Source organism: Amblyraja radiata, chromosome 26 (genome assembly GCF_010909765.2).
Source record: "Amblyraja radiata isolate CabotCenter1 chromosome 26, sAmbRad1.1.pri, whole genome shotgun sequence".
Taxonomy (NCBI): domain Eukaryota; kingdom Metazoa; phylum Chordata; class Chondrichthyes; order Rajiformes; family Rajidae; genus Amblyraja; species Amblyraja radiata.
In genome coordinates, this window is record NC_045981.1 from 1,174,098 (window position 1) to 1,186,903 (window position 12,806).

Here is a 12,806-nt window from a genome sequence, read left to right on the forward strand (position 1 = left end):
CCTACACACAACAGCCAATTCACAAACATAGACATAGAAACATAGAAAATAGGTGCAGGAGTAGGCCATTCGGCCCTTCGAGCCTGCACCGCCATTCAATATGATCATGGCTGATCAACCAACTCAGTATCCCATCCCTGCCTTCTCTCTATACCCCCTGATCCCTTTAGCCACAAGGGCCACATCTAACTCCCTCTTAAATATAGCCAATGAACTGGCCTCAACTACCTTCTGTGGCAGAGAAGTTTTACCATTGACAATTTTACCAAAGTCAGTGAACCTACAAAGCTGTACGACTTTGGAGTGTGGTAGGAAACCGGAGCTCTTGGAGAAAACCCATGCGATCACAGGGAGAAGGTACAAACTCCATACAGACAGCACCTGTAGTCAGGATCGAACCTGGGCCCCCGGCGATGTAAGGCAGCAACTCTACCTCTGCACCACCGGGACGCCTTTTTAGTTACAAGTCTATACAAGAATAGTTACAAGATTAGGGGTGGTGATTGGAATCTGAGGCACATAGGAACTTCTCATGTAGGGTAGGGAATCTCTGGAATTCTCACTCAATTTTATAGACAGAAAATCTATTTTGAAAAATGAGCTGCAAAGATTCTGCACCTGCCTTGAAACTGAGATTTTACTTTGTGAACACTGAATCAGATTACCCGATGTTAACCATGACTTTGTTTCAAAACTAATATGCATCAGCAATAGTATTGCTTCCGGCTGATAGATTGTGCAGAGTTGCAACCCGTGCAGTTCTAACGGGTGAATGACAGTAGAAGCAAGGAACTGCAGATGCTGGTTTACAAAGTGCTGGAGTCAGCAACCTATACCCAGCCACTGACACTCTCCTCCGCTTAGCGAATTTGGTCCTCACCCTCAACAACTTTACATTTGACTCCTCCCATTTCCTCCAAACACAAGGCGTAGCTTTGGGCACACGCATGGGCCCCAGCTACGCCTGCCTCTTTGTCGGGTACGTTGAACAATCCTTGTTCGAGACGTACCAGGGCCCCATCCCCGACCTCTATCTCCGTTACATTGACGACTGCTTTGGGGCCACCTCCTGCACCCACACACAACTGACTGACTTCATCCACTTCACCACCAACTTCCATCCGGCACTCCAATACACCTGGACCATTTCCGACACTTCCCTACCATTCCTTGACCTCACCATCTCCATCGCAGGGGACAGACTCCTGACTGACATACATTACAAACCCACTGACTCACATGGCTATCTGGACTACACGTCTTCCCACCCTGCCCCCATTTATAGACTCCATCCCCTACTCCCAATTCCTCCGCCTACGCCGCATCTGTTCCCAGGATGAGACATTCCATACTAGGGCATCGGAAATGTCCTCGTTCTTCAGGGAACGGGGATTCCCCTCCGCCACCATAGATGAAGCTCACACCAGGGTCTCATCCATACCCCGTAACACTGCTCTCTCTCCCCATCCCCGCACTCGCAACAAGGGCAGAGTCCCTCTGGTCCTCACCTTTCACCCCACCAGCCGGCAAATACAACACATAATCCTCTGCCATTTCCGCCACCTCCAACGTGACCCGACCACTCGCCACATCTTCCCATCTCCCCCCATGTCTGCCTTCCGCAAAGACCGCTCCCACCGCAACTCCCTCGTCAATTCTTCCCTTCCCTCCCGCACCACCCCCTCCCCGGGCACTTTCCGTTGCAACCGCAAGAAATGCAACACCTGTCCCTTAACCTCCCCCCTCGACTCCATTCAAGGACCCAAGCAGTTGTTCCAGGTGCGACAAAGGTTCACCTGTATCTCCTCCAACCTCATCTACTGCATCCGCTGCTCTAGATGTCAGCTGATTTACATCGGTGAGACTAAGCGGAGGTTGGGCGATCGTTTCGCCGAACACCTCCGCTCAGTCCGCAATAACCTACCTGAACTCCCGGTGGCTCAGCACTTCAACTCCCCCTCCCATTCCCAATCCGACCTCTCTGTCCTGGGTCTCCTCCATTGCCAGAGTGAGCAACAGCGGAAATTGGAGGAACAGCACCTCATATTCCGTCTGGGGACCTTGCGTCCGGATGGCATTAACATTGAATTCTCCCAATTTTGGTAGCCCTTGCTGTCTCCTCCCCTTCCTTAACCCTCTAGCTGTCTCCTCCCACCCTCCCATCCGCCCGCCCTCGGGCTCCTCCTCCTCCTCCCCTTTTCCTTCCTTCTCCCCCCCCCACCCCCCATCAGTCTGAAGAAGAGTTTCGGCCCGAAACGTCGCCTATTTCCTTCGCTCCATAGATGCTGCTGAACCCGCTGAGTTTCTCCAGCAATTTTGTGTACCTAGGACATCAGAATTTCCCCTGAATAAGGGGATTAATAAAGTTTAATCTATCTATCTATCTAACATCTCTGGAGAACATGGATAGGTGACTTGTCACAGACTTTTTCAGACTGATTGTGTTGGGGGAGGGGGGAGAATGCTACCTTACACCACCAGAGACCCAGGTTCAATCCTAGTGTGTGTAGGATAGTGTTAGTGTGCGGTGATCGCTGGTCGGCACGGACTGGGTGGGCAAAGCGCCGGTTTACGCGCTGTATCTCTAAGCCGAAAGGTGAGCGAGACGCAACATTATTTCCTCATTGCTTACATTGTCCAAAACCAGTTTGATGATAAACTGAATGGTTTGGAATGTGCACAGGTAGTTTCCAGCAAGTTCTGGAATTGCCTTGTGAAACAATGGAGGAGGCCCAGGACAGAAAGGTCAGTGTGGCAATGGGAGGAGGAGTTAAAGTGTTTAGCAACCGGGGGATCAGGTAGGTTTCAGCGGACTGAACGGAGGCGAAACGATCGCCATAAATTCCAGCACACACCAACCTTGTTGTATTTGAGTAGACTACAAGTGTTATCTTTCTCAAGCAAATAAGTTTAGTTTAGTTTAGAGGTACAGCATGGAAACAGGCCCTTCAGCCCACCGGTCCATGCCAGCCATCAATCACACGTTCACACTGGTTCTTTTGCTTCTGCTCCGCATACACTAGGGGCAGTTTACTGCAAAGATCTTATAGCTATAGGATCTTTGGTTTACAGAGGCCAATTAACCTACAAACCCGTCGCTGTTTGTGATGTTGGAGGAAACCAGAGCACCTGGAAGAAATCTGGTCACAGGGAGAATGTGCAAACTCCGCACAGATGGTACCCGAGGTCAGGATCAAACCTAGGTCTCCGACGCTGTGAGTCAGTGGCTCTACCAGTTGGTCCACTGTGCCGTCAAATAGATGTGAGTGAAAAATACCACAAAGGTCACTCGTGTCTGTTTTCTCCTAACACTGGCTCAAACTTAAAGTTCAGCTGCTGGTTTATGTTGGAACAGTGCTGCTGCCAACAATGAAGAATTCTGTAGGTTTTAGTGTAGTTTAGAGATACCATGAGGTAATAGGCCCTTTGGCCCACTGAGTCCGCGCTGAACAGCGATCCCCACACATTAAAGGGCCTGTCCCACTCGGGCTTCATTTGCACGTCACGCAGATGGCGCGCGAAGATTTTGCACATCCCAAAATCCTGGGGCGCCGCGTTCAACCGCGCATCACTCCCTACGTCACCACGCATCATGCGCGCATCACATGCACGTCACTACGCGCACGTCGTGCGTCGTGACGCGTAAATGATGTCGCGTAAATGCCGTGCAAATAACGCCCAAGTGGGAAAGGCCCTTAACACTCCTACACACTAGGGACAATTTACATTTATACCAGGCCAATTAACCTGCAAGCCTGTACGTTTTTGTACTGTGGGAGGAAACCGAAGATCTCGGAGAAAACCCACGCGGTCATGGGGAAAACGTGCAAACTCTGCACAGACAGCACTCGTAGTCGCGATCGAACCCGGGTCTCTGGCGCTGTAAGCTCTGTAAGGCAGCAACTCTACTGCTGCTGATAAACAACATTTATTACTTCCAATCATTTACTGTTTCTCCTCTTGTTTACATTCTTTATTCCTCTCTGTAGGAATCCCACAACAGTCCAACTGATTCTGTGTTAGATGATGCCCCTGAACTGATCATCCCGCAGAATCTCATCGCTCGACTCCTGGAAGCTCGTGAACTTTTAACACCTGCCCAATTCCTCCACAATTATGGAGCTCCATTAAATGTAATTATGGACTCAGGTAAGCAATAATATTGGCTGAGGTGTTATGACTTGACAATTCCTGTCACAATGCACTTGACAATGTGATATGCCACTGGGCAAAATAATAAAACATCAAGAATTTATATAATGAAGCTAAAGGTTTATATCACAACATTTACTTCAGATTTGGTTTTGAGAAGTGACTTAATCATTTTTACAGGAACCAGCTACAAATCTATATTGCATCAACCCATTTATCAGTTAGTTTTGTTCAGATTTTCTTCCAAAGCATCAGTGATCCAGATTGAAAAAACCTTACAAAGTATTGTCCTGACAAGTTAGTTAAACAGTGAGAGGTGGGGGCAGGGAACGCCTTGCCAAAGGTGTTGGTGGAGGCGGGTACAATGTTGGTGTTTACACGGCTTTTAGATCGGCGATATGCAGAGAATGGAGGAATAAGGATCATGTGCAGGCAGATTAGATCATTTTAACTTGGCAACATGTTTGGCACAAAGTTTGTGGGCCGAATGGTCTATTTCTGTGCTGTATTGTTCTATGTTTAAAAGTACAAGTCCAGCACCCTTGGTTCCAGAGCCTTGCAGTGTTGTTCATTTGACTGGACCAGCAGTGTTCACTGCCTCGAACGGGCTGAGATACCAGCCCACAAAGATGTCCTCGGACATCGGCTATGGGAACGGATTTGCCAGCTCCGGCTGGGCTGGGGTTTCGGTGCTCTGGCCACAGGGGGCAAATTTGATGCCTTCTCCCCATTTCCCCTGACTCCGCTATCTTGAAGAGCCCTATATAGCTCTTTCCTGAAAGTATCCAGAGAACCGGCCTCCACCGCCCTCTGAGGCAGAGAATTCCACAGGCTCACAACACTGTGTAAAAAAATGTTTCCTCATCTCCGTTCTTACCCCTTATTCTTAAACTGTGGCCCCTGGTTCTGGACTCCCCCAACATCGGGAACAAGTTTCCTGCCTCGAGTGTGTCCAAACCCTTAATAATCTTATATTTCAATAAGATCCCCTCTCATCTTTCTAAATTCCAGAGTATACAAAAATTGATAAGCAAAAAAGCTGCAGATATTGGAACTTCAACAGCAAACAGAAGATGCTGGAAACATGCAAAAGATTAGGAGTATACATGCAGGGAGAAACAGTGAATATTTCAAGCCCTGGACCCAGCATATAGATGCAATCCATCAACGTCTCTACTTGAGGAGATTCAGTATGTCAACAAATACTCTCTTGCACATCTACAGCTGTACAGTAGAGAGCAAGTTGACTGGTCGCATCACGGACTGGCTTAGCAACTCAAACGCCTGGGAACAAAGAAGATTGCGTTGATTAACGAACTGCAAAAATAAAACTAGTTTCTCCACTATCCAGTATCTCGTCTCCAAGGCCCAGAATATTTGCTTACTTTGTTGCAACTGTTTTCCATTAATTTGTATGAAATGATTTGCAAGTTAATTATAGGTAGATCTTTTGAGTAATACTTTGACCCCTGAAGAGTCAAGAGTGTTTCATTGTCATATGTCCCGAAACGGAACTGTGAAAATCTTGCTTGCAGCAGAGCAACAGATACGTAAACATATTACTCTGTAAAACCCATAATAAACACCAAAAATGTTAGTATCTATATTACTAAAAGTCTGATCTTGACCACTTCCTGTTGTTCTGTATATTGATTTTAGAAAAAACGTTGCCACTTACGGCTGTGATTTTTGGCCATCTTACTCAGAACCCCCTCCGCTGCGCAGGACAAGATAATTTTTCCCATCTATGAAAAATAAAAGAGTTATTCGTGTTTTAAAAATGTTGAGATTCTCTCTCCTGAAGGCCACGCCCCTTCCAGAGGGACTATAAAACCCTACCTATAAAACCAGTCAGTCTCTGCATGATGAAGGAAAAGAGGGTCACTTCTCTCCGTCTCTGTGAATAACACTGAACACATGTCTACTAAACTGTGAGTGGTTTTACTGACCTGTCAGTGCCCTTAATGTGGTTTGAAAATATAGTTTGGATATGCTAAAGCTGTGTTGCCTTTGGCTTGGAAATGCTAAAGCTGTGTTGCCTCTGGTTTGGAAATGTTAAAGCTGTGTTCCCTAATTAAAGTTGCCTTGCCAAATTAAAGTTGCCTTGCCTAATTAAAGTTGCCTTGCCTTCAATATAATTAAAAGTCTAATCTTGACTACTTCCTGTTTGGCTTTTATATTGATATTAGAAAAAAAGCTACCACGTACGGCTGTGATTTTTGGCCATCTTACTCAGAGTCCCCCTCTGCTCATCGGATGCTGAGGGTTTTTCCCATCAATTAAAAATAAAAGAGTTATTAGTGTTTTTAAAATGTTGAGATTCTCTCCCCTGTCAATCAAGCCATGAAGACCACGCCCCTTCTTGTGGGAGAGGGGGAGGGACTATAATACCCAGAAGTGTGGGCATGGCTCAGTCTCTGCAAGATGGAGGAGGGAGAGGTCACGACTCGCTGTCTTTAGTGGCCTTGCACACTGCTTGAAATGGTATGAAACTGCACTTGAATTTGGTGGACAGCTCACCAGCCGTGAGTGAGTGAGCTGCCAGCACAACAGGCTTGAGTGACTGAGCTGCCAGCCCAAGAATCCATTCGGCCCACAATGTCCATACAAGCCACCTGGAAACCAGTCCCTTCAGCCCACAACACCCATACTAGCGCTCCAGAAAGACCCCCCCCCCCCCCACTGGCCACCAATATTGGAATTGGTGGGGAGGTGAAATATTGCGTTAGGAGACCAGCCCTCCTGTGTGATGCTGGGACCCAACGTACCTACAGTATATAAAAAATAAAAATAAATAGCAAAATCAAAAATAATGTTTATGCAGTTCCGAGCCCATTTGGAGGTTGTAGTGTTCAATAGCCTGATGGTTTTTTGGGAAGAAGCTGTTCCTGAACCTGGACGTTACAGTTTTCAGGCTCTTATATCTTCTTCCCGATGGCAGAAGTGAAATGAGAGTGCGGCCAGGGTGGTGTGAACTTTTTGAGGCAGCATCACTTGTAATGGTGGTTAAATTAGACCAGATGATCTATTTCAGTAAAACACAAAGTGCTGGAGTAACTCAGTGGGCAGAATCTGTGGAGGGAATGGATGAAGGGAAAGGCGATGTTTTGAGCTGGGATCCTTGTCCAAACTGATTGTAGTTTGCAGTAGGGGCGGGAAAGCTGGAAGGGAGGTGGGAGGCGGGACAAAGCCTGGCAAGTGATGGGTGGATATGGCGGGGGGGGTTATTGACAGGTGGGTGGACAAAGTCTAGAGGTAAAAAGCATATAAAAGGGTGTCAGAAGGAGAAAAGAGGAGTGAGATGTAAATCCAGAGGGAGGAATAGAAGTGGAAAGGGTGGGAGAAATGAAAGAGGGGCGAGATAATGAGGAAAGTGGGAGCTCACTGAGATGGGGGGGGGGGGGGGGCACAGGGAAGAGAAAAGGGGAAGAGGGTGTTACTTGAAATTGGAGAATTAATTGTTCATACCATTGTATGTAAGCTACCCATGTGGAATATGAGGTGCTGTTCATCCAGTTTACATGTGGCCTTACCCTGGCAATAGAGGAGGCCCAGGACGGAAAGGTCAGTGTGGGAATGGGAAGAGGAGTTAAAATGGATAGCAACAGGGAGATCCCGTAGGCAGTTTTAGTCAAGATTCCAGCATCTGCAACTCCTTGTGTCTCTCTAGCTATTTTGGAATATTGTTATAATGTCAACCTTAAATCATGCTCTTTACATCCAGACTTGAAAGTGTCCTTGATGTTTTAATTTTGCATGTTGTAAATTCAGTCTGAAGAAGGGTCTTGAGCCGAAACTTCACCCATTCCTTCTCTCCAGAGATGCTGCCTGTCCCTCTGAGTTACCCCAGCATTTTGTGTCTATCTTAGGTCAGATAATACCATATATGTACAATTAAGTAAAACTCAAGAGCAAAGAGAAAGCTACAGAGTGCAGATGATAGTTCTCAACATTGTAGCGCACCAGTTCCATAGACAAAGTCCATGTCCACAATGGGATAGAGGTGAATCAGACAGCACCCTCGCTTATTGAAGAACTGTTCAGAAGCCCAATAACTGAGGGGAAGAATCTTTCCCTGAGTGAGGTCAAACGTCTGAACCTTCTGCCGGACGGGAGTGGGGAGAAGGAGGAACGGGCGGTGCTGAATGTTTGATGAGCAGTTGTGCAAGAATCCCCAATGTGGGAAGGAAAAATGGGCCAAAAGCCCCAGCGGCAGCAGCTGGCGTGCCCCCCCCCCCCCCCCCCACACAGTATTGATGGCAGTGATTGTATAATCACCCCACAGTCTGGCTCAGCGGGAAGGGCACGGAGCAGATAGAAGGCAGCTACAAAGCCGGGATAAAACAGACATTTGCTTTTCAAGATTTAATAGAAGATGCACAGTTGTTTGCTTGCCGGCAGCTGCCACAAAGCAGAAACCCTCAGTTAGAGCATTACAAAATCAAGAACTCCCATGTTTGACTATAATGATGTGCGGACTCGCTGAATGATAGTGATTATAGACTAAAAAGAGGGTCTTTTATTCACAGCCGACGGATGTCCTTTCAGAATTAGCTTTTCCTCTTACAGAGCAGAGGTCTTATTGTGTGCCACAGCTGACTGCCTGATTGACTCTAATTATTCTCACCATTAATTCATATGCCCCGTAGTTTTGAGGATTAATCTTCGAGACAATTTTCAGATCAAAACACCTCCATTCTTGCTGAAATTTACCACAAATGCATTTTAAAACACGAGTGTTGTCAGTTTTACTTTTTAAAATCGGGATTAGGGAACCTCAGAACTCTGGGGATTAATCTCTGAGACAATTTCCCAATGAAAACACAAACTATTCCTGCAGAAAATGACCGTGAATACTATTTTTGAAACACAAGTGTGGTTAATTTTACTTTTCAAATCTGGATTAGCACCTCACAGAATCACATGCCATGTCAAAGTGTGTTAAAATCAATCGCGAAACAGATGGAAACTAGTGGGTAGCTCGCCTGCCAAAGTACACACAACTTCAGGCTTTGATTATTAAAATCGTTAAAGTTAATCTAGTGAAATTATCTGAGAAGATGTTATATTTAGAGCCTCACTGCTAAATAATAAATGCTCTCGACCAGAACGCGAATGAAGTGAATATTGTATTGATTTACAATGCAATAAATACACAGTTTGTTCCACTGTAGTAATTGCCTCTGCTGACCAAGACGTGCCATCTGCTCACGACATTCTTTCAATGCAGCTATGTCAGTTGGAGGATGGGTTGCCTTAAGATGGCAACCTCTTCCTTGCTGGGATATGGCATAGAGCCACATGGAGTTGGTTTGTCTCCCTCTTCCACTCCTACCAATCCTTGGAACGCCGTCATAATAACATGAGGATCACATCCAGACAAACCAGGGGAGTGAGTATCTGCTGTCCTTCAAGATAATCTGGTTCTAGTGATAGTCCATTAATGCTTGGTCAGGCAACGTGTTACAGAACTCAGAACTAGTGGGAGCATTTTCTCAGAAAATAAGGTAAAAGCTACAAGTAGGGTGGCACGGTGGCGCAGCAGTAGAGTTGCTGCCTTACTGCGCCAAAGGCCCCGGTTCAATCCTGACTGCGGGTGCAGTCGGTACGGAGTTTGCACGTTCTCTCCGTGACTGCGTGAATCTTCTCCAGGTGCTCCAGTTTCTTTCCACATTCCAAAGACATGCTGGTTTGTAGGTTACTTGACTTTGATAAGAATTGTAGATTGTCCCTAGTGTGTAGGATAGCGCTAGTGCACAGGGATCGCTGGTCGGCACAGACTAGGTGGGACATAGGGCCTGTTTCCGCGCTCTATCTCTGAACTAAAACCAAACGGTGAGCAAACACACAAATAAATAAATAAATAAATAGATAAATAGATACATTTGCAGCCCACTCTTATGATTCGTCCCTTCACCACCGTCTTTCAATCTGATTATCATCTTAGCTTTTGTTAAACTGCGTGTTAAAGGTTCGCTACCTCTCAAATTCATTCAATAAATACAATTTGGAATATTTTACATTCCCTTAATAATGCATGATGTGATAAACCACTGTTTAATTATGTAAATGTGTTCTTTTTCAGAACTGGTATGGCCAACACTGGAAAATATGCTGCCATCGAAAAGACCATAATGGGGCTTGTGAAAGATGGGCAGTTTCGTCCTTCAGAGAAAGACACGTATTTAAGTTTCTCACTGATGGCGTCCTCGCATTTACTTAGAACAGGAAGTGTGGTCTAAGAATTGTTACGGGAAAAATTGGAAATGATTAAGATACTAGGTACATATTTATCTCTACGATTCAGAGACATTCTTATTGCTATGATCGATACAATTCAAAGAATCAAAATCATTTTAAAAGCTTGAAATAAAGTGAAAGTCATCAAAATCACAAAATTACTGTCAGATTAAAAATGCGGAAATAAAAAATTGAAAATAAAAAATAGATTAAAACACAGAGGACAGAGGGGTTTACTCTGGAGTGTCGAGGCTGAGGAGAGACTTAATAGAAGTCTAGGTCCACCACTGATTTTCTAGCACCCTTGGTTCCAGAACCTTGCTGAATTATCCGTTTTGCCGGTCCAACAGAGGTCACAGCCCGCATAACGTCCCGCAAGGTTGGCCACTGAAGTCGGCTATGGGAACAGATCAAGGAGGTGCCAGGCCACCAGTTGACGGAACATCGGTGTTAGGCCTGTGTATAAAGTTATGAGAGGCATAGATGGGGCAGACAGTCAGAACGGTTTTCCCAAGGTGGAAATATCAAGGACTAATCGACATAACTTTAAGGTGAAAAGGGCAAGGTTTCCAGGAGATGTGCAGAGTACATTGTTTACATAGAGGGGTGAGTACCTGCAACTCGCAGATATGATTGTGGCTGATTGGAGACTTCTAGATGGGCACATGGATGAGCAGGGAATGAAGGGATATGGATCATGTGCAGGCAGATGAGATTAGTTTAGCTTGGCATCATATTTGGCACAGACATTGTGGGCTGAAGGGCCTGTTCCAGTTTGTACATTTGTATTGTCTTCATACAACACAAGAACCAGCCAACCAGCTCACAATGTCCATGCCAAACCTATGCCAAGTTGATCTCTATTCCCTTTGCCCCCCTGATGTGCACACATTTCGCCAACAATCCCGCCTTCCTTTCCCCTTCCCCCCATCCCCTTCCACCTTCCTCTGGCTTCACATTTCTCTCAGCCGTTTGCCTTTTCACCTCTGGCCCTTGTCTAACCTTCTCCTTACAAATCCCCTCTCATTTGTATCCACCTATCACTTGCCAGACCATGTCCTGCCACCCAAACTCTTTTCCAGCTTTCCTCCCCTTACTACAATCAATCTGAAGGGTCTCAACCTAAAACATCACCGATACATGTTCTCCCGAGATGCTGCCTGGCCTGACTGAGTTACATCAGCACTTTGTGTCTTTTTTTGTAAATTAGCATCTGCAGTTCCCTGTATCTCAGTTAATACATTGTTACCTTTTTCCTACAGGGCCATTGTGTGTAGGATCTATCTTTGTCAGCTTCCCAGGGTGGTGTGGGTCTCTGATGATGCTGGCTGGTCTTTGAGGCAGCAACTCCTGTACAACCCCATGAGGGGTTGGGCAGTACCCGTGATGGGCTGGGCAGTGTTCACCATTTTTTGAAATCCTCTTCGTTCCTGCACGTTTGAGTTGCTGAACCAAACTGTGACGTAACCAGTCAATATGCTCTTTACTGTACACCTGTAGAAGTGCCATCTTGGGCAAAGAATCCCACTCGATATGTACCCCATCTGCTATCCCAAACGTTTGTTCTCTCCATCATCAGAAGAACAGGGAGTAATAGAGTAATCGATGAACAGTATGAACTTGATGGGCCGAAAGGTCTGTATCCATGCTGTATCTTTCATTTCATAAGTGATAGGAGCAGAATTAAGCCATTCGGCCCATCAAGTCTACTCCACCATTCTATCATTGCTGATCTATCTTTCCCTCTCAATCCCATTCTCCCCATAACCCCTTGCTAACCAAGAATTTGTCAATCTCCGCCTTAAAAATACCCAATGACTTGGCCTCTGGCAAAGAATTCCACAGAATCACCACCCAAAGAAATTCCTTCTCATTTCCGTACCAAAGGCACGTTCTTTGATTCCCAGGCATGCACATGAGTTTTGTTCCAGATGAGGAATTCGATGGGATCATGAACAGATGAAGACTGAGGTGAAAGCTCAGTGAAAGGTTTTGTCCTTTGGTGACTGGAAAAATGATCATATTAGTTGGATGGAATACCTATTGTCATGAAGAACTCTATGGGAAAGAGTGCACACATTAATAGACAGAGTACATCTATTTATTGGGCGATCGTTTCGCCGAACACCTCCGCTCAGTCCGCAAGAACCTACCTGAACTCCCGGTGGCTCAGCACTTCAACTCCCCCTCCCATTCCCAATCCGACCTCTCTGTCCTGGGTCTCCTCCATTGCCAGAGTGAGCAACACCGGAAATTGGAGGAACAGCACCTCATATTCCACCTGGGTAGCCTGCGTCCGGCGGGTATGAACATTGAATTCTCCCAATTTTGCTAGCCCTTGCTGTCTCCTCCCCTTCCTTAACCCTCGAGCTGTCTCCTCCCATCCCCCCGCCCTCGGGCTCCTCCTCCTCCCT

At 46.1% G+C, this 12,806-nt stretch overlaps 1 protein-coding gene across 2 annotated transcripts in view; it reads left to right on the forward strand.

Annotated features, from left to right (window-relative positions):
• The window catches only part of tex47 (testis expressed 47), a 35,322-nt gene extending 24,743 nt beyond the window's left edge, over nt 1-10,579 (forward strand). For both annotated transcript variants that reach the window (XM_033044032.1, XM_033044031.1), the window contains exons 6-7: nt 3,990-4,149; nt 10,238-10,579. In XM_033044032.1, the coding sequence (XP_032899923.1) occupies nt 3,990-4,149; nt 10,238-10,287 (210 nt within the window). In that variant the 3' untranslated portion in view covers nt 10,288-10,579. The remainder of the gene's footprint in view (nt 1-3,989; nt 4,150-10,237) is intronic.
• The last annotated feature ends 2,227 nt before the right edge of the window (nt 10,580-12,806 follow it).